Source organism: Desmodus rotundus, chromosome 8 (genome assembly GCF_022682495.2).
Source record: "Desmodus rotundus isolate HL8 chromosome 8, HLdesRot8A.1, whole genome shotgun sequence".
NCBI lineage: Eukaryota > Metazoa > Chordata > Mammalia > Chiroptera > Phyllostomidae > Desmodus > Desmodus rotundus.
The window spans coordinates 54,300,048-54,318,894 of NC_071394.1; the positions used below are offsets into that span (position 1 = coordinate 54,300,048).

Sequence of the window (18,847 nt, forward strand, 5' to 3'; positions counted from 1 at the left end):
GCCAGAACACAATCCACTGAGCCACACCAGCCAGGACTGATGAATCATTTTACAAACAGCCAAATTGCAAAGGAAAAAATAAATAAATCTGAAATAGAATGAAAACAGTAGGAAGCAACGCAAAGATTGAAAATTTGGAGGCAGAGTAAATTAGTCCAGGGGGTGCTTTCTGGGCTTCTTGTTTCTTTTAACATAATTATACACACTAAAAGAAGGCTAAGAAGACTACTCTGTACTGAGACAAGTCCATTGCCACAGGCAGCCGTCCACATTCTTACTCCTTTCCCTATCAAGGGCTGTGACTTCTAGAGACATGACAGGAGCAAGCTGAGTATCAGGGACCCAGATGTCTTGGTGATAGAAACACGGTGCTTGAGTAGGTTCTACACTTGGCTTCCAGTGGGCCCTCTTCTTTCTACAACCTTCCCAATCTGTCTCTTTTACTTTTACTATCAGCTCTAGCAACTCTTTCTCACCACCTCTGATTCTGCCTTATTTCACTGTAATCTCACTTCAGAAAGAGCAATTTTGCTTTGTATATTTTTAGATCTTGGCAATCTGTCCTCAGATAATATTTAAAATGATGGGAAAGACTTTATGTGTGCTATTGTTCATTGTGATGTTATTTATAAAAGTGAAAAAGACCAGCGATAGGAATTTTTAAATAAACTATGTTATTAAACACAGCTTAAAGAAACTATGGGACAAACTGAACTAACAGCAAAATGGAGACAGACTCATAAACAGAGCAGGCTGACAGCTGGTGGGGATTTAGGGGGTGGAGGGATGGAGCCAAAAAGAAAAAGGACTCATGGACATGGAGAACAGTGTGGTGATTGTGGGAGTGGAGGTGGAAGAGGGTATAAGGTAGATAAATGGTAATGCAAAAAAATACAAAAAAAAAAATTTAGAAAAAGAAACTATGGATCCATCAGTGAAATATATTGACAGTAACTGAAGATTATGTAGTGAGTAAAAATAAAAAATTGTCAGTACAGTAAAATCACAACTAAAATAAAAATATATGAATATTAAGAAGGATAGAAGAAAACACTAAAAAATAAAAATGAATATGTTAGGATAGGTAAATTTTCTTTTTTCCTCAAATCTTCTGCAAAGGTCTTATTGAGTTAAGAACTAATCACAACTTTTCATTTTTAGTGCGTTCTAGTTTTCTATTTATATTACCTGGATTTATTTCAAGAGCAATTAACAAGAACAATAAAACTAGTGGAAATCTCAAGAAATAGATTCTCAAATTCTGGTACATGTGCGCTACGTATAACTGGATGACTTTAAAGCTCATTACACGAAAATATAAATCCTCCCCTGAAGAGAGCTGCAAATCAGACCACTGTAAACGCATCATCTTTTTTTCAGGCTGGCCATTCGATACCTGAATAAATAAATAAGCCAAAGCAAAAACTAAACAGAATAGAAGACTGCCTTAGTAATATATACATACATGCCTTTGAAGAAAGGGTTGTTGTTGTTCTTTTAACAGTATGTCAGTCTGATTTACAGTTGGAAAAGTATTTATAGTAACAGTTTTAAATGTCAGTATTCTGGCTGACAAACTCATTTCTGATTGTCATGCAGGGTCTTTCTTAGGCTGACATCTTATTCAGAATCTCCCCTCACAACACTTCAAACAAGAAATGAAACACGAAGTTCTGTATTAAGGATAATGAAACCTGTTAATATTACAGAGTTCATTTATTTTTATTGTTAAAAAATCCAATATTCTCATGAGCAATCTATACTAGGGCAATAAAGATTTTTTCAAAGAAAGTCCTTAAACCCTTTCTGGCAATGTCACTTAAAAACTGAGAAAAGCACCTATTTGTCAAGCTGAAAAAATTCATTAACTTAAATTTACAAAATTAAATCTTTTGTGGAAAAAAATTAATAAACAGGGAAGAATTGGATTCACTGGCCAGAAAGACCTCTCCAAGCAGAAGTATTACTACATATAAATATTCAAGTCAGGAGATCTAAACAGACATAATGTACCTGACTGGAGGCATCTGGGCATCAGCACGCAGCCGTCTGCTAGGAACCTCTGGTGGAGATGAACTCACACTTTTTTGGCAACTTTGCAATCCTGGCAAATATGGCATTTTGACATGTTCTTTGAGTTCTTCTAGACCAAATGCTCTGGTGTATTCTAATTAAAAGGAGTATCATAACCATCTTCATTATTTCTTGGTTAAGTGTATATATCTTCTTTTCCTACATACTATAATGCATAATAAAATATACTAAATCAATCATTAAGTAAAGAAAATTAAGCTACTGTACTTTACCTAGCATCTCTCCCAAGAAAATACCTTGAATTCCTGCAGGGAAAGTGATTAAGTTGCAGCTTAAGACAAAACAAGGAAAAAAGGCCATCTTCATAAATGACCCAGTCTTCTGCCTTCATGATTTGATATAACTAGAATTCTTGGAATATTACATACATTCACACTGAAAAGAGTTTAAAAGCACTTTCAAGAGTCTTATGTTATCTGCTACTTTAAATCTTTCCACCTTCCTGCTTTTATGTAAAAAATCAAGATGTGTAAACACATGATCATCTGAGCTAGCAATGAGATAAAAATATTCTGTTTTCAAGCATTGATTTTAATTATATCTCTACAAAATTCCACACCAAATCTATAAACAACAACATTGAAGCACCAAGATTTCTTCTTCTACTGACCTCACATATTATTGGACAAAGAGATTATCAAATTATTTTTAAATTTTTTCCAAATGAAGGACACAAAAGGAAGAAAAAAGATTGAGAGATTAAATGTTTAGTTGATCATTAAGCTAAGCACAGAGAATTGTTTTTAAAGATTTCTCTACTAAGCAAGTCTAGCCCAGCAATAAAAAAAAAGTATTTAATGGGACTGAAATGATATTAAATACTCAAAATGCTATTTTGCAACCTTTGATTTTTGTTTTTTGCAAAAACAAAAAAAGTTTCTCTTGATCAAAAAAATAATACAGATTCTCTTTTCAGCAATTAAATCTGGGGGTAGGGGACAGATAAACTGGTGTCTTCTGAGTACCTTTAATGGGAACCTAGTGAAGAAGTTCAAAAACTGTAGCAATACATTCAAACCCAGAAGTGATGAAATACTAAGGAAGTTTGAATTTTGCTATTTTTAAGAATTATATCTCCATCAATAAAGCTAATGGCAGAATTCAGTATAAATTTTAAAATACTATTATAATTTGAAATTAAGGGGGAAAAGCTATAAATACACTCATTTACACATCAAAAGTTCTCAAATTAGTCTTTATTGAGTAACTATAGGATATAAGACTCTTTCAAAGGAAAGGAAGGGAGACAATTCTGGTTAGAATTATTAATACAAAAAGGTGCTGTTAAAGATTTGGGGTTTTCTGGGGGCAGTTGTTTGTTTTCAGGGGTAAACTTTTTATTTTTTTCTTTTTAATTGAATTTATTAAAGTGACATTGGTTAACAAAATTATACAGGTTTCAGGTGTACAATTTTATAACACATTACCCATATACTGTATGGGGTGCTCCACCACCCAAAGTCAAGTCTCCTTCCAGCACCATTTATCCCCTCTCTAGCCTCTTCCACCTCCCCCCACCCCCTTTCCCTAGATTTGAGGTTTTTAAAATATAAAAACCAACTTGACGTATTTAAAAACAAACACTATTCATGAAAAGTAGTGTGATCCAACAGAAAAAGTACTACATTAATATCAAATAAAACATATTAAAAAATATCAAGAGAAGTAGTTCTTTAACATTTGTTTCTATTATGAGTTACAGAATTACATTAAGTAAATTAATTTTAATTTGCTTCCATTTTTCTTTTCCTTAAGCTGAAGATATTATCCTTACTTAAATGTTACAAAAATTATAAATGTCTCTTATTGCTTTAAAAATATACATGTAAATTCAAATTCACTATTTCTATATTTTCTTAAGTAAAATTGAAGTTACCGTTTCTTAACTTCTGTGTTTCTAAAACTGCTTTCCTCCAACTACTCTCAAATAGAAAGTAATTGTCAAGGGAATGTTTGGTGACATTGGAAGTCTCGACTTTGATTTCAGGAGATAGCACAGGCATTTTTTCTCCTTTCAACAGCAGCGATGAAAGTGAGATGCTGATCCAGATTCGGGACACAAAATTCAAAGAAGAAGAAAAGTTATTTCAGAGATAAATATTTTTTCTAATTTGTTTTCCATAGACCTAAATGAATAGCTCACTTATATATGTAAACACAGATTCTTGGTATTTTTAAAGCCAGAGGGCTTTAAGAATATAGCTAAAATACATAGCAAGAATTTTTTTCTTTTGTATATTTTAATGAATTCATTGAAATTCCAGGTTATAGATATTTGGCAATATAAAAATAATTAAGTTCAACAGCAAGTTATCATGTACAAGACAAGAAAATGCTTAGGATTCTCTCAAAAATATTACCATTATATACCAACTGGCATTTATCTCTGGAATACATTAAATACACAAAAATCAATTAATGTGCTACACCACATAACAGAATGAAAGATAAAAATAACCATGTGATCATCTCAACAGGTAAAGAAAAAACATGCAATAAAGTTCAACACCCTTTCATGATAAAAAATAGTTTCAACAAACTAAGAATAGAGAGAAATTATCTTAACATAATAAAAGCTATATATGAAAAGCCCAGAGCTAACATCATACTCAATGGTGAAAAATCCAAAGCTCCGCCTCTAAAATCGGGAGCAAAGCAATGATGCCCACTCTGTCTCTTCTATTCAACATAGTACTGCAAGTCCTAGATAGAGAAATTAGTAAAGAAAGGGAATAAAAGGCATCCAGATTGGATAGGAAGAAGCAACATTGTTGCTGTTTAATAGAGGACATGATCTTAAATACATAGAATGCCCTAGATTCCAACAAATAAAAAGAAAATATTGGAACTAATAAAGGAATTCAGTGAAGTTGCAGGATACAAAACCAACAAACCGAAGTCACTTGTATTTTTATACATTAACAACAAACTATCTAAAAAGGAAATTAGGAAAGCAATCCAATTTACAATAACATCACTTTAATAAAATACTTAGGAATGAATTTAACTAAGGGAGCAAAAGACTTACACATTGAAAAACTATAAAACATTAATAAAAGAAATTACAGAAGAAACAAACAAATGGAAAGGCATTCAATGTTCACAGATTGAAAAACTTAATATTGTCAAAATATCCATACTACCCAAAATGATCTACAGATTAACTGCCATCTTTACAAAAATCCCTGTGGTATTTTTTTAAAGAAATAGTAAAAAATTAAAAATTTAAAAAATTTAAAAATTCGTATGGAACCGCAAAGAACCCCAAATAGCCAAAACAATTTTGAGAAAGAAGATCAAAGCTGGAGGTATCAAACTTCCTGATTTCAAAATACATTACAAACTTTGAGTAATCAAAACAACATGATATTGGCATAAAGACAAACATATAAGCCAACAGAACAGTACACAGGCTAGAAATAAATCTATACATATATAGTAAACTGATCTTTGACAAGGGTGCCAGGAATACACAATAGGGAAAGGACAGTCTCTTCAACAAATAGTGTTGAGAAAACTAGATATCCACATGCAAAAGAATGAAATTGAACCCTTTCTTACACCACGCACAAAAATAAACTCAAAATGGATTAAAGACTTAAGCCTGAGACCTGAAACTATAAAACTCCTAGAAGTAAACAGAGGAGAAACCTTCATGACATTGGTTTTGGCCATGATTTTATGACTATAACACCAAAAGCACAGGAAACAAAGGCAAAAACAGGCAAGTGGAATACATCAAACTAAAGATTTCTTGCATAGCAAAGGAAACAAAGAGTGAAAAGGTAATCTACAAATAGGAGAAAATATTTGTAAATCATATATCTGATAAGAGGTTAATATACAAAATACATGAGGAACTCTTACAACACCTTAGTTCAAAAAAAACAAACAAATTACATTATTTTTTAAATGGGCTAAGGAGTTGAAGAGACATTTCTCCAGAAAATATATACAAATGGCCAATGGGCATATGAGAAGATGTTCAATATCACTAACAATCAGGAAAATGCCAATCGAAGCCACAATATGGTATCAACTCACACCTGTTAGGATAGCTATTATTAAAAAATTTTGAAAAAGACAACAGCACCGGGGAGCATATGGAAAAATTGGAACCCTTGTGCACTACTGGTGGAAATGCAAAACGGTGTAGCTGGTAGGGAAAACAATATGGAGGTTCCTGAAAAAATTAAAACTAGAACTGCCATATGATCCAGCAATTCCTCTTCTGTGTATTTATCCAAAAGAATTGAAATTAGTATCTCACAGAGATATTAGCACTCCCATGTTCACTGCAGCACTATTCACAATAGCCAAGATGTGGTGGAAACCTAAATATCTATCAATAGATGAAGTAATAAAAAAATGAGGTACAGATATACAATGGAATATTATTCAGCCATACAAAAGAAGAAAATCCTGAAATATACAACATGCATGGGCCATAAGGGAATTATGTTAGGTGAGATAAGACAGTTATGGAAAGACAAATACTGCATGATTCCATTTATACGAGATTTCTAAAACAAACTCCTAAAAGCATAGACTGATGGTTGCCAGGGGCTGGTGTGGGTGGTGGGTGGGATGGGGAGTTGCTAATTGGTAGGAATAAAGTTTCAGTGAAGCAAGATGAATACGTTTTAGGGGTCTGCTGTGTAACGTTGTGCCTACAGATAGCAATACCATATTGTACACTTAAAAGTCTTATGTTAAGAAGATCAATCTCATGTTGTGTTCTTACCACAATAAAATTTAAAAAATTTAAATTATCGGAAAGAACCAAGATGGCAGCGTAGGTAGACACACTGTGCCTCCTCACACAACTGGAACTGACAGAAAATCCAAGGGCAAGGAAGTCTGACACCAAGGAAATAAAAAATAAACATTCATCCAGAACGGTAGGAGGGGCGGAGACGGGCACCGGGGTGGAGAGGACTCGCGTGGCCATGGCGGGACAGAGACTGGCGGAGTGTGGGACAAACGGGGCAGGCAGTCCGAACACTAGCAGACCCTGCATCCCCACATTCGCACACAGATAAACCAAGAGGGCCGGACTCAGAGTGGTGGAGAACGGGGCAGGCAGAGTGGCGGGTAGCACCTCGCGGCCCCACAATCGCACACAGATAAACCGGACAAACAGAGGGGAGCAAAGCAGACCACGCAACCCAGGGCTCCAGCATGGGGAAATAAAGCCTCAGACCTCTGATTGAAAACGCCCGTGGGGGTTGGGGGGGCAGCAGGAGAGACTCCCAGCCTCACAGGAGAGGTTGTTGGAGAGACCCACAGGGGCCTAGGGCATGCACAAGCCCACCCACTCAGGAACCAGCACCAGAGGGGCCCGGTTTGATTGTGGGTAGCAGAGTGAAAGATTGAGGTCCGGTGGAGAGTGGAGCTGGCCCCATTGCTCCCTCTCAGCCCCTCCCCCACGTACAGCGTCACAGCACAGCAACCAGCGTTACCCCACCCCAGGGAACACCTAAGGCTTCGCCCCTTTAAGTAACAGATGCGCCAAGACAAAAAAAAAAAAAAATGGCCCAAATGACACAACACTTCAAAGCTCCAGAAGAAATACAACTAAGTGAGGAAGAGATAGCCAACCTATCAGATGCACAGTTCAAAACACTGGTTATCAAGACGCTCACAGAATTGGCTGAATTTGTTCGAAAAGTAGATGAAAAACTGAAGCCTATGCTAAGAGAAACAAAGGGAGATGTACAGGAAACCAATAGTGATGGGAAGGAAACTGGGACTCAAATCAATGGTGTGGACCAGAAGGAAGAAAGAAACATCCAACCAGAAAAGAATGAAGAAACAAGAATTCGGAAAAATGAGGAGAGGCTTAGGAACCTCCAGGACATCTTGAAACGTTCCAACATCCGAATTATAGGGGTGCCAGAAGGAGAAGAGGAAGAACAAAAAATGGAAAACTTATTTGAACAAATAATGAAGGAGAATTTCCCCAGTCTGGCAAAGGAAATAGACTTCCAGGAAGTTCAGGAAGCTCAGAGAGTCCCAAAGAAGCTGGACCCAAGGAGGAACACACCAAGGCACATCATAATTACATTAGCCAAGATTAAAGAGAAGGAGAGGATCTTAGAAGCAGCAAGAGAAAAGGAGACAGTTACCTACAAAGGTCTTCCCATAAGACTGTCAGCTGATTTCTCCAAAGAGACCTTACAGTCAGGAAGGGGCTGGCAAGAAGTATTCCAAGTCATGAAAGGCAAGGACCTACATCCAAGATTACTGTATCCAGCAAAGCTATCATTTAGAATGGAAGGGCAGATAAAGTGCTTCTCAGATAAAGTCAAGTTAAAGAAGTTCATCATCACCAAGCCCTTATTATATGAAATGTTAAAGGGAGTTACCTAAGAAAAAGAAGGTGAAAAATATGAACAGTAAGAATGACAGCAAACTCAGTTATTAACGACCACACCTAAAACAAAAACAAGAGCAAACTAGGCAAACAACTAGAACAGGAACAGAACCATAGAGATGGAGATCACATGGAGGGTTGTCAGTAGGGGAGTGGGAGGGGGTGGGGGGGGAAGGTACAGAGAATAAGTAGCATAGATGATAGGTGGAAAATAGACAGGGGGAAGGTAAAAATAGTGTAGGAAATGTAGAAGCCAAAGAACTTATAAGTATGACCCATGGACATGAACTATAGGGGGGGAATGTGGGAGGGAGGGGGTGGGAAGGATGGAGTAGAGTGAATGGGGGGAAATGGGAGAACTGTAATAGCATAATCAATAAATATATTTTAAAAAATTTAAATTATCACCATTGTAAAATGCATTCGTGTCCAAAGAAAAAAGATAATTTCTATGTTCCATGGAAAAATAAACACATCCCCAGGATAGCCATTACTTTTATTCTAAACATAGACACAGACAAATAATCATGTATCAGCTTATTTACTACATATTCAATTCATAAGTATTAAGTGTCTATTTTATGCAGGGCATTACTAAACTCTAAAGAGGGTACAACCATGAGCAAGGTTTATATTCATTTTCTCCAATCTTCACAACAAACAGATTACACATACCCAGATTTTGCTGTGCACATTCATTCATACAAAATATTTACTGAGGATTGATTCTGTGCCAGGAATTGCAGAAGGCATTGGAGAAACATGATAAACAAAACAGTCCCTGCCCTTTAAGAGCTTAGAGTTCAGTAAACCCAGACAAGGACATTGCTAGGTGCAGTTTCTCAAATTTAAAATAGTACTTATATAGTAGGAATTTCACTTTCTTTGCCTATGGATCTTATCTTGAGGTTCAGGCAACTTATTTTGGAGATCATACTCACAAACCATGGAAGCTGATGAAGGATTAGACCTAAGATTTTAAAATTCAGATTTCAATATTGCTTTAGCTTCAGCAATATTGAAAGAAAGATGGGAGCAAGGAGGCCAATTAGGAGACTATTGCAATCCACCAGGTGAATGGCAATGGGAGCCTAAATCCAGGACAAAGGAGATTCCAGACAGCCAACTGGACAGGAGCGAACGTAGCAGCTTTTAGAGACCTGGGAGCTGTGCGAGACTGGCGCCATTCATGATGTTAGGAAGGATGAGGAACTTGAAGAGGTGCCAACTGAACCAAGATGAGAGTGTAAACATTAATAAGAATATTAATTTCAATCAATTAAAATATATTAAATATGTGGAACATGCAAATGTATTATGATACTTTTTAAAAAACCGCACTGATAATCTTTGGAGGGTACTAAAGAATCAACTTGATTTGAAACCTACTACATATAAGGATCAAATATTTATCCAAATGAATGATAGGGAAGTTTTTCTTCATAGAGTATCTAAGATAATAAATGAAGGAATAATAATATTAAAACATCACCAGTTTTAAAACTTTAGTTAATTAATGGATCTTGGCAATTGTGATGGTTAATTTTGTGTGTCAACTTTGTTAGGCTCTGGTAGCCAGCTATTCAATTAAACACTAATCTAGTGTTTCAGTGAAGGTGTTTTATAGATGTAGTGAGTATCTACAGTCAGTTGACTTTAAGTAGAGGAGATTACCCTCAAAAATCTAGGTGGGCCGTATCTAATCACTTAAAAGTCCTTATGAATAAAACTGAGTTTTCCCTGAGGAAGGAAATTCTACCACAAAACTCTAGCATCATCCTGCCTGCGAGCTTCCAGCCTGCTGTCCTGCCCTTCAAATTTAGGATTTACCAGCCAGCACCCACAAGAGCATAAGCTAATTCCTTGAAATAACTGTCTATATACACTGGTTCTGTTTATTCTGGGAACCCTGACTGATACAGCAAGGATAATCAATGACAGTTCAGATCAAAAAAGAAGTTGCGACACAAACACTATGTACCTCCCCATGGATCAATGCCCGTTAAGTATTCTGGAAAATTAAAAGTCAAACCTGACTTTGATCAAGCCTTCAGATCTAACTGCTGATTTAGAGGACATGCAGGGGACAAAGGACCATACTACATGACGTCACAAGGATGAGATCAGCAAAATCAGAATATGCAGCTCTAGACCTCTCCTGTTCTTTTTCATACTTCCCTGTTTTTGCTTTATGGTTTCCACACCTTTATCTCCTTGAATATTATAAATTTAATTTTTCCGTCATGTTCTATTATTTTTTAGTTTGGAGATACGAATCTCCCATTTGGTAAATATGTCATGTTTTCTTCATTGTGGTTCATTTCCTTATATAATTTGTAATCTTTAACTGTAAGCTCATCTTTAGAGAGGTTGCTGTCTTTAGAGAGGAGTACAGTGCTCCCAAGCTACAGAAACCTCGCTAACAGAGGTTTTTCCATTCGTCTCTCTAGATCTGGGTTTCAGAGGCGCCAGACCAGTTAATATGTCAATTTCTTGGGAAGTCCTGTGAATTCAGACCTCAGACTTGAGCTGTGCAGGGTATAAGGCTCTACTCTCTAGCAGTTTACTCTTTTCCTAGTTCAAGTGGATGGCAAACTTCCTTGCAGCCTCCTCATGCCAATGGAGGGTATTTTTCTAGTTATCATCTCAGTGTCAAGGTTCTTGTGGCAGGTTGTGTTTTTCAAAGAAGAATGCACTAAAACATATCCAGGACCACGTGTTCTTCCTTCAGTGTAATGTCGACACTCCTCCTTCATGAGGTGAAGTCTGTGTTTCCCTCCCTGAAACTAACTTCTTCAGTCAATAAATGCAGTAGAAGTGCCCGTGTGATTTCCAAAGCTAGATCATAAAACATGATACAACTTCCTCTGGCTTTCTCTCTTGGTATACTCACCTTTGAAACCTTGCCACCATTCTGTGAGGAATCCAGGTGGTAGGAAGAGGCCACCATGTATAGGTTCCAGCTGACATCCACAGCTCAGGTCTAAGTCCACAGTCAGCATCAACCACCAGTCATGGGAGTGAATGAGCCTTCAGGTAATTCCAGCCCCAAGCCTTCAAATCTGCCATCAGAGGGCCCAGACACGGTGAGGCAGAGCCAAGCTGGCCCTGCTGTTCACTGTCCAAATTCCTGACCCACAGAATCCATGAGCACAATAAATGGTTGTTTTCCATGACTACGTTTTGGAGAAGTCTGTGATGCAGTCATAGTAACAGAAACAGTACCCCTTTGTGACTTCCAGCTTTCAGCAGATGCCCAACAGTAGCTTCCTGTGTGAACATTCCTTCATCTCTGGCACCTGGGCCTTTCCTTCTTTTGGTTCCTAGCTCAGCCACATATCTATAAATTACCTCATTATATTTTGCCCACATCGGAAATATAATGAAGCAGAATGGAGTCCCTTTCATGTCAGCTCATTCTGCCCAGAAGTTCCCAGAATAACTTTTCAAATGAAGACATAAAGAAATGAAGAATTTAATTTCTTTTATGTACAATGATACTTAGAAATCAAAATAATAATAAATCCTATAGAGAGTATTTAAGAACAGATAACTCGTTGCAGAAAAAAAATACAAATGGTCCATAATGTGCATCCTCACTACTATGCCAATAAAAGCAATATAATGAGCTATGACTTTCACTGATCAAATGACAAGGATTTTTTTCTTTAATACTCAGTGGTGTAAGATGGGGTACAAGGAACTGGGCACTCTCATGGGTTTTAGTATATGTATTTTTATAACATTTCCAGAGAGCAATCTAGCAAGATATATATGTCCTTATAATTTTATATACTTTTGACCCAGCAATTCCACTTCCAGAAATTTATCCTAAAGGAATAATCATTGATACAGACAAATATTTATCTTCAAGAATGTCAAATTCTGTGCTTTTATAATAACAAAGTCTGAAAATAACCCTAATATCAAACAGCTGGTAGTAAAATTATCTTGAATTTTAGCTTTGTTTAAACAAAAAGAATTATCGAGTGAACATCAAGAAAGACGAATTGTAGAATCATTGAGAAAACTGGTTGTTTATTTATCTACAACGCCAGTCATTGTGCTAGAAGTTGAAAATACAAAAATGATTAAAATGCAAAAGCCTACAGTGTACCAGGGGAACAAAGTAAATGACTACAGTTCATTATGATAACTAGTAATGATAAACCCATGCTGGAATTCTGCAGTACAACAGACCCTTTGCTAACGTGATAGGGCAAGTAGGAGAGTTTTGCTCTTGTTTTTGAGCAAGGATGTTCCAGCTAAGTTCCAGAGGTTTTGATAAGTAGAAATGAACTGTGGCAGAGTGGGCTGAGTGCCTACCAGAATTCTTGCTCCTCCAGAGAACAGAGCTGTTCCTAGGAAGTGGCTGTCTTTCTGGAATTGGGATGTGAGACAATGTAAGGTGAACACTTTCTGCAGCAAGCTTTTATGAAGGAGGTCTGCTTTCACCACACTCTCTCCTTCCCCTTCTTCTGCTTGCAATTAGACAGCAGCAAAGTGCTAATGAATGGATCCTACTACCAATTGAAAGACAGCTGCCTGCTGACTAGGAACACCAGGTCTTCAAATGGTGTCATTTTGTTTAAAGTTGTTTCATTATTATACACATGAGAAAAACACTTGATTCCATCTGGGGCCACTGTCTGTGTGGAGTTTGCACACTATCCACATGTCTGTGTGGGTTTTCTCTGGGTCCTCTGGGTTCCTCCCACATCCCAAAGATGTGCATGTGAGATGAATGAGGATGTACTGGATATGCTAAATCACTATAATGTTGAGGTCTGTTTGTCACTAAAGCAAACAATACTCTAATATATGCAGTTTTTAATTCCCAAGTGAATGTATTAGCTCACTTACTCAAATATATTCATTAAGCATGTACTGTGTGTACATCAGTGTGCCATGCTTGACAAATGCTAAGGGTAACTAAATAGAAATCCTGCCTTCATAGAATTTCCTGTCCAAAAGGAAAAACAGTAGCCACTCATACAGCTACACTATATGAAGTAACAGCCTTGGGGCAGATATATACATATATATATGTATATATACATATACAATGAGGTCTGTCCAGAAAAAGGCCCAGCTATTGTTAATAGAACGAGAATGGTTTATGCGACATCGGTGTAATCTGGCAGCCAAGAAGAGTGGACTGGAATGCGCATGCATGAACAATGGCGACTTCACTGTACTAATCACTGGGGGTGGTAGACGCCATTGAGTGAGCATATCTACTGTGTGGCCGTTGCATTCAAAATGACTAAGTGAGTAGAACAACAAATCTTCATCCAATTTTACATTAAGCTTGAACATTCCTCCTCAGGAACTATTCAGATGATTCAGAAGGCCTAGGTGATTGGCAGCTTCATCACAACATGCCCACTTATGCATCACGTCTTGTACAGAGGTATTGGCAAAACTTCAAATCACCCAGGTGACTCAGCCCCCCTGTGGCCCAGATTTGGTGCCCTGTGACTTCTGGCTTTTCCCAAAACTAAAATCACCTTTGAAAGGGAAGAGACTTCAGGCTGTCGATGAGATTGAGGAAAATACAATGGGGTAGTTGATGATTAGGAGAACTGTGTGAGGTCCCAGGTGCCTACTTTGAAAGGGACTGCAGCCTTATTGTCCTATGTACAACGTTTCTTGTATTTTGTATCTTCTTCAATAAATGTCTCTATTTTTCATATTACATGGCTGGATTCCTTCTGGACAGACCTCGTACATGTCGCTCATATTATAGGAGTTAAAAGAAGGGCAATAATACTTTCACATGGAGGTTCAAAAAAGACTTGGGAAACACTAGAAAATAGCATTTAAATGAAATTCAGACAGGCAGAATTGTGGGTGGAGGCATTCCAGGGAAAGATACAAATGTGAAAGATGCCATGGAGAATGGAGACAATAGCCCAGATAAGAGCACTGTGAGAAATAATGAAATGATAGACTGGAGAAAGATCACAGATACATCTGCATGCTGGCCAAAGTTAATCATGCAGGCATGATTAACAGTTGACTGAATTTAGGAGATTCAGCAAAGAAAAAGGAGTCAAAGATGATGTAGGCTACGAGCTAGGTTGACTACGAGAATTTATGGAACCATGAATTAATCTCAAAGAGAAAATGCTGGCCTGGAAGTGGAGGACAACAAGGAGCTCGGTTTTAGATAACAGGAGTACAGAACATCCAAGTAGAGATATAACCTAGATCTAAGTTCTAAGGGTTGAAGACTATAGGTTTGGTTGGGAAATGCAAATTAAGAATGATCTATTTACTGGTGAGAGTTAAGGCCAGAGACTGGAGTAAAGTTGCCAAAGGAAGTTTGAGAGAGAAAAAACCAGGTTCCTTTAAAATATACACAAAGGCAAGAAGATAAAGAGGCAGAGAAATGACTGGAGAGGCAGAGGTCCAGAGGAACCAGAATCTCAGGAAGCAGTGGACCATGTCCAGTCCACAGAAGTAGAGAAAAGAACTAGCAGTAATACTGTTAACACCAAGTACACAGTCCCATTTAATACTCAAACAACCCAATGAAGCAATTCCCAGTTACTGCCCGCAATTTCAGACTGGACAAAGAACACAAACACTGGAGTAAAGTGAACTTGGATTCTAATCCTAACTCTGTCCTTCAATAACTACGTAACCATAGGGCCATGAAGAAAATAATAGTGTCTGGGGCTCTCATTGTTAGCGAGGATTACTTTTAAAATACACATAAACTGTTCAGTGCAGTGCTGGACATGTATAAACACTCAGTAAATGGAAGCTACTGTTTTAACTGTTTTTAAATAATGATCAACACAGGTTTTTCTAAACACAGTCTGTTGACAGAAATGTTAACTGGTAAAGACTTTTGGGAAGGCAAGATTCCACCAGGTTTTTTTAACATACATACATACACCTGACCCAGTGATTCTGTTTCAAGGAATTCATTTTGTAGAACTATTACCATGTCTAAAAATGTTCATTGTTGCAGTGTTTGTAGTAAGGAAAAGTTGGAACCTTTTAAGTAAGATTTTAAGTAAGTAAGTACACACACACCATATGATCACACATCTACATGATACACCTATGAAGTATTCAATGCAGATTAAGTAAATAATATGATAGGTAAAGTGAAAAAGGCAATTTCTCAAAATAATCCATAGATTATTCCATTGATGGTCAAAAAACAAATTTAAAAAAGAATAATGAAAGGATACACACTAAATGAACTCTAAGAAATATTAGCAAATAAAGAATAGAAAACAGAGAGGGCTTTCACCTCAAACTCTACATACTCCTGTGCTGTTTGAATGAGGAATTTTGATGTATTATAACGTAATTTCAAAATGTAAGCACTTAAAATAGGAAAGATCATAAGTATTTTTGAAGAAATGGCATTGTAACTGGAGATTTGACTCATTATTAGCAATACGACGTATCGTCAATTCGACGATTTCGGTGTTTCGGAGAACACTACCCAGAAAATGGTTGCAAAATTGCGTTTGTCTAGCGAGAGGCTCCACAATAGGCAGCCTTTTTTGACCCCAAAAAGGTTGTAGGAGAAATGACGAGTACGTTAGAACAGACGACGTGCATCACACAAATCTTTCCCAGTATTTTTAACCCCTAGTGAAAACAGTAATAAACACACAAATTATGGGTAAATCAGAATAGTACAAAGCAAAACTGGCAATGAAAACGGGGCCAGAGCTATCTAATTAACATGGTCAGCGTCCCACGCCTGCTCCATCCACATGGCTGGGTACAAGTGCGGGGGCAAAGGGAGACAAGCAAACCCATCCTCCCTCCTCTTCAGTGAAACCCTGCAGGGCTGGAGAGCGGACCTGCGCGGTGTGTCCCTGGAGGGGTGGCTGCAGGTGCTGGCCCGTACCAAACAGGAGTGCACAAAGGCACAGATCTGGCGGAGGTCCTCCCTCGTTTCACTCTCATCTCTCCATCCCCTGACCCTGCCCAGCAGCCTGGGTCCGGTCCTCCACCCCAGCCTCCTTGCAGGTCTCCTCGAGTGACCCACGTCCCTCTCCAGGCTAGTTTCCCTTCCTGAGAGGGGGCGGCCTCCCTACAATCCCTGCACGGGCAAGGTCCCTGGGCCCTCCCGCCGCACTCACTGTCCCCGCAGCTCCGCCATGGAGGGCAGGGGCTTCTTTGCCCGCCGGGCCCGGGGCAGTTGCGCCCAGGTCTGAGCCTCTGGCAGTGGGGGCAGCGGGCAGCGGGGAAGCCAGCTGCGCTCCGAGCAGAGCCCCCGGACCAGGCAGGGTGTTGGGCGGTGCGGGCCGGGAGGCCGCACGCTTGCTCCGGCACCGCTCTCAAGGCGAACATGCTCGGAGGCAGGCAGCCCGGCGACGCTGGGGAGCTCTGCGCCCCGCCAGGCCCCGCTAGCAGCGGCTCCAGAGGCTGCAGCTCTCCAGTCCGAAGCGCACCCGTTGCCAGGCGCCCAGAACTTCCGGCTGCGATCCGTCAGCCGCCCGCAGGCCCTCAGGGGAAGGGGGTAAGTTAGGAGACCGCGCCAGGGTGGCACTTGGGCAGCTGGGAAACGCACGTACCCCCTCCAGCCCCAGGACTCACGCTAGGTGCTACAGCCCCCTTTGTGGTCACAGCTACAGGAGTTGGGGTAGGAGGATGGTGCCGAAACAGGGCCCGGGGGCCGGAGTCAGCAGCGACACAAGGTCAGAAGGGCACGAAAGGTGCCCCAAGTACTACAGGGTGGGTGGTGGGCAGTTGGACAAGGCTGGCAACGTGCGTTTCTGAGTTGCATTTTTTAAATTCAAACAAGGCTCTCTAGACTACTGATGAGGACCTTTCAAACAGCCCAGCAATACCTGACTAGTATAGTCTTAAATTACAGAATCATCCCGAATTCCCTCCCCACGTCCACCGGAATTCCATGTTCCACGCTTCCTTTGTCTGGCTTCTTTGGTGAAAGCTTAGGTTGTGTGTCTTCTCCCTAGTACCTGACTTGCACTATACGCTTGCCTTCATTTCTCGACTCTACAATAGGGCTGCAAGTTCTGCCTTGGTCACTCGGCTTCAGATCTTACAAAATTCCTGAAATTTCTCTCAAGCTCACGTTTCTCTTTCATTAAGTTTCATGATACTAACCTTTCCTAGTTCCTTTGACTAAGAAAACCAACTCAAATTAGACCTGGAACCTAATACAGTATTTTGCCATGCAGAATGCACTCCCATGTATAATACACACCCACGGTTTTGGCCCAAACTTTCATGGGAGAACATTTTTTAATTTCTTAATTTTTATTTATATATAAAACCAATTATCATATGCCAGGGTATTTACATATGGATATCGTTATTGCTTCCTAGAGTTTACACTTTTAACACGTAAGCATAAATAAAACTAAAAACACATAGGTACAGAATTAGTACTACCCAGGTATAATGCACATCCTTATTTTTCCCTCAAAAATTTGGGCAAAAAAGTGCCGTTATACACAGCAAAATACAGTACTCAGCCCCACCACTGACTTAGTTGTGTAATCCTGAGGGAGGAAAGTTAACTCATCTAAATAATAGGGATAGTGATATACTTACCTAAATGAATAGGCACACTGAAAACACATTAACTTAAAGGGAAAATGGCTGGGGTCCATCCCAAAACCAATTCGGTTTTGGTGCTACACTCCATGTTATCCAGTTTACTAACTGGTCTGCTTGAGTCTTGCTATCACACACCCCACCAACAGCTCTGGTCCAACTCTATGCCTGGCTCCTGTGGTTTTATAACCGGGCATCCAAATGCTACCTTTGTGAAACATCTCCTATATTCTCCTAACATGTTGCTCCACTTTCACATACTATCACCCCTACACAATTAAACTCACAGATCCACATCCTAGCCCCCACTCCTTTCACCCTTCCCCATCCACCACCCCAGAACTACATGTGCCAAGTGGAGATACAAAATTTTAAAGGACTATTGCCCTTTAGGCAGCTTGATTAACTGAAAGCAGCACTGGCACACAATGCACCAAGCATGGTTAAAAGTACTAGAACAGAGAAGGCAGTGACTCAGACAAGTAAATGGAAAGTTATTTCAGGTAGTAAGAGATGCTATGAAAAAAAGTTTTATGAAGAGACATGTCAAAGATGACCTTTTTCCATAATGAAAAAGCCAAGTACAGACCTGACGGCTGTGTTCCAGACACAAGAACAAGTGCCAAGACCCTACATTAGAAGTTTTCCGTTGTTGAACAGCAAGAAAAAATATAGCTGGGGGCCATATAGTTAAAGATCAAAGAATAGCCCTTCCAAATATTTCCTGTCCTAGTTCCTAAGACCCAAGAATATGCTACCTTATGAAGGGATTTTGCAAATGTACTGAAACTAGGGACTGTGAGATGGGGGGAGATT

The 18,847-nt window shown here is 39.0% G+C and overlaps 1 protein-coding gene across 6 annotated transcripts in view; it reads right to left on the minus strand.

Annotated features, from left to right (window-relative positions):
• C8H8orf89 (chromosome 8 C8orf89 homolog) overlaps positions 1-16,901 on the minus strand; it is a 39,514-nt gene extending 22,613 nt beyond the window's left edge. For all 6 annotated transcript variants that reach the window (XM_053929498.2, XM_024578361.4, XM_045186087.3 and 3 more), the window contains exons 1-3: positions 16,588-16,901; positions 3,971-4,134; positions 2,014-2,167 (exon numbers count right to left, since the gene is read on the minus strand). In XM_053929498.2, coding sequence (XP_053785473.1) covers positions 2,014-2,167; positions 3,971-4,134; positions 16,588-16,607 — 338 coding nt within the window. In that variant the 5' untranslated portion in view covers positions 16,608-16,901. The remainder of the gene's footprint in view (positions 1-2,013; positions 2,168-3,970; positions 4,135-16,587) is intronic.
• Between the last annotated feature and the right edge of the window lie 1,946 nt (positions 16,902-18,847).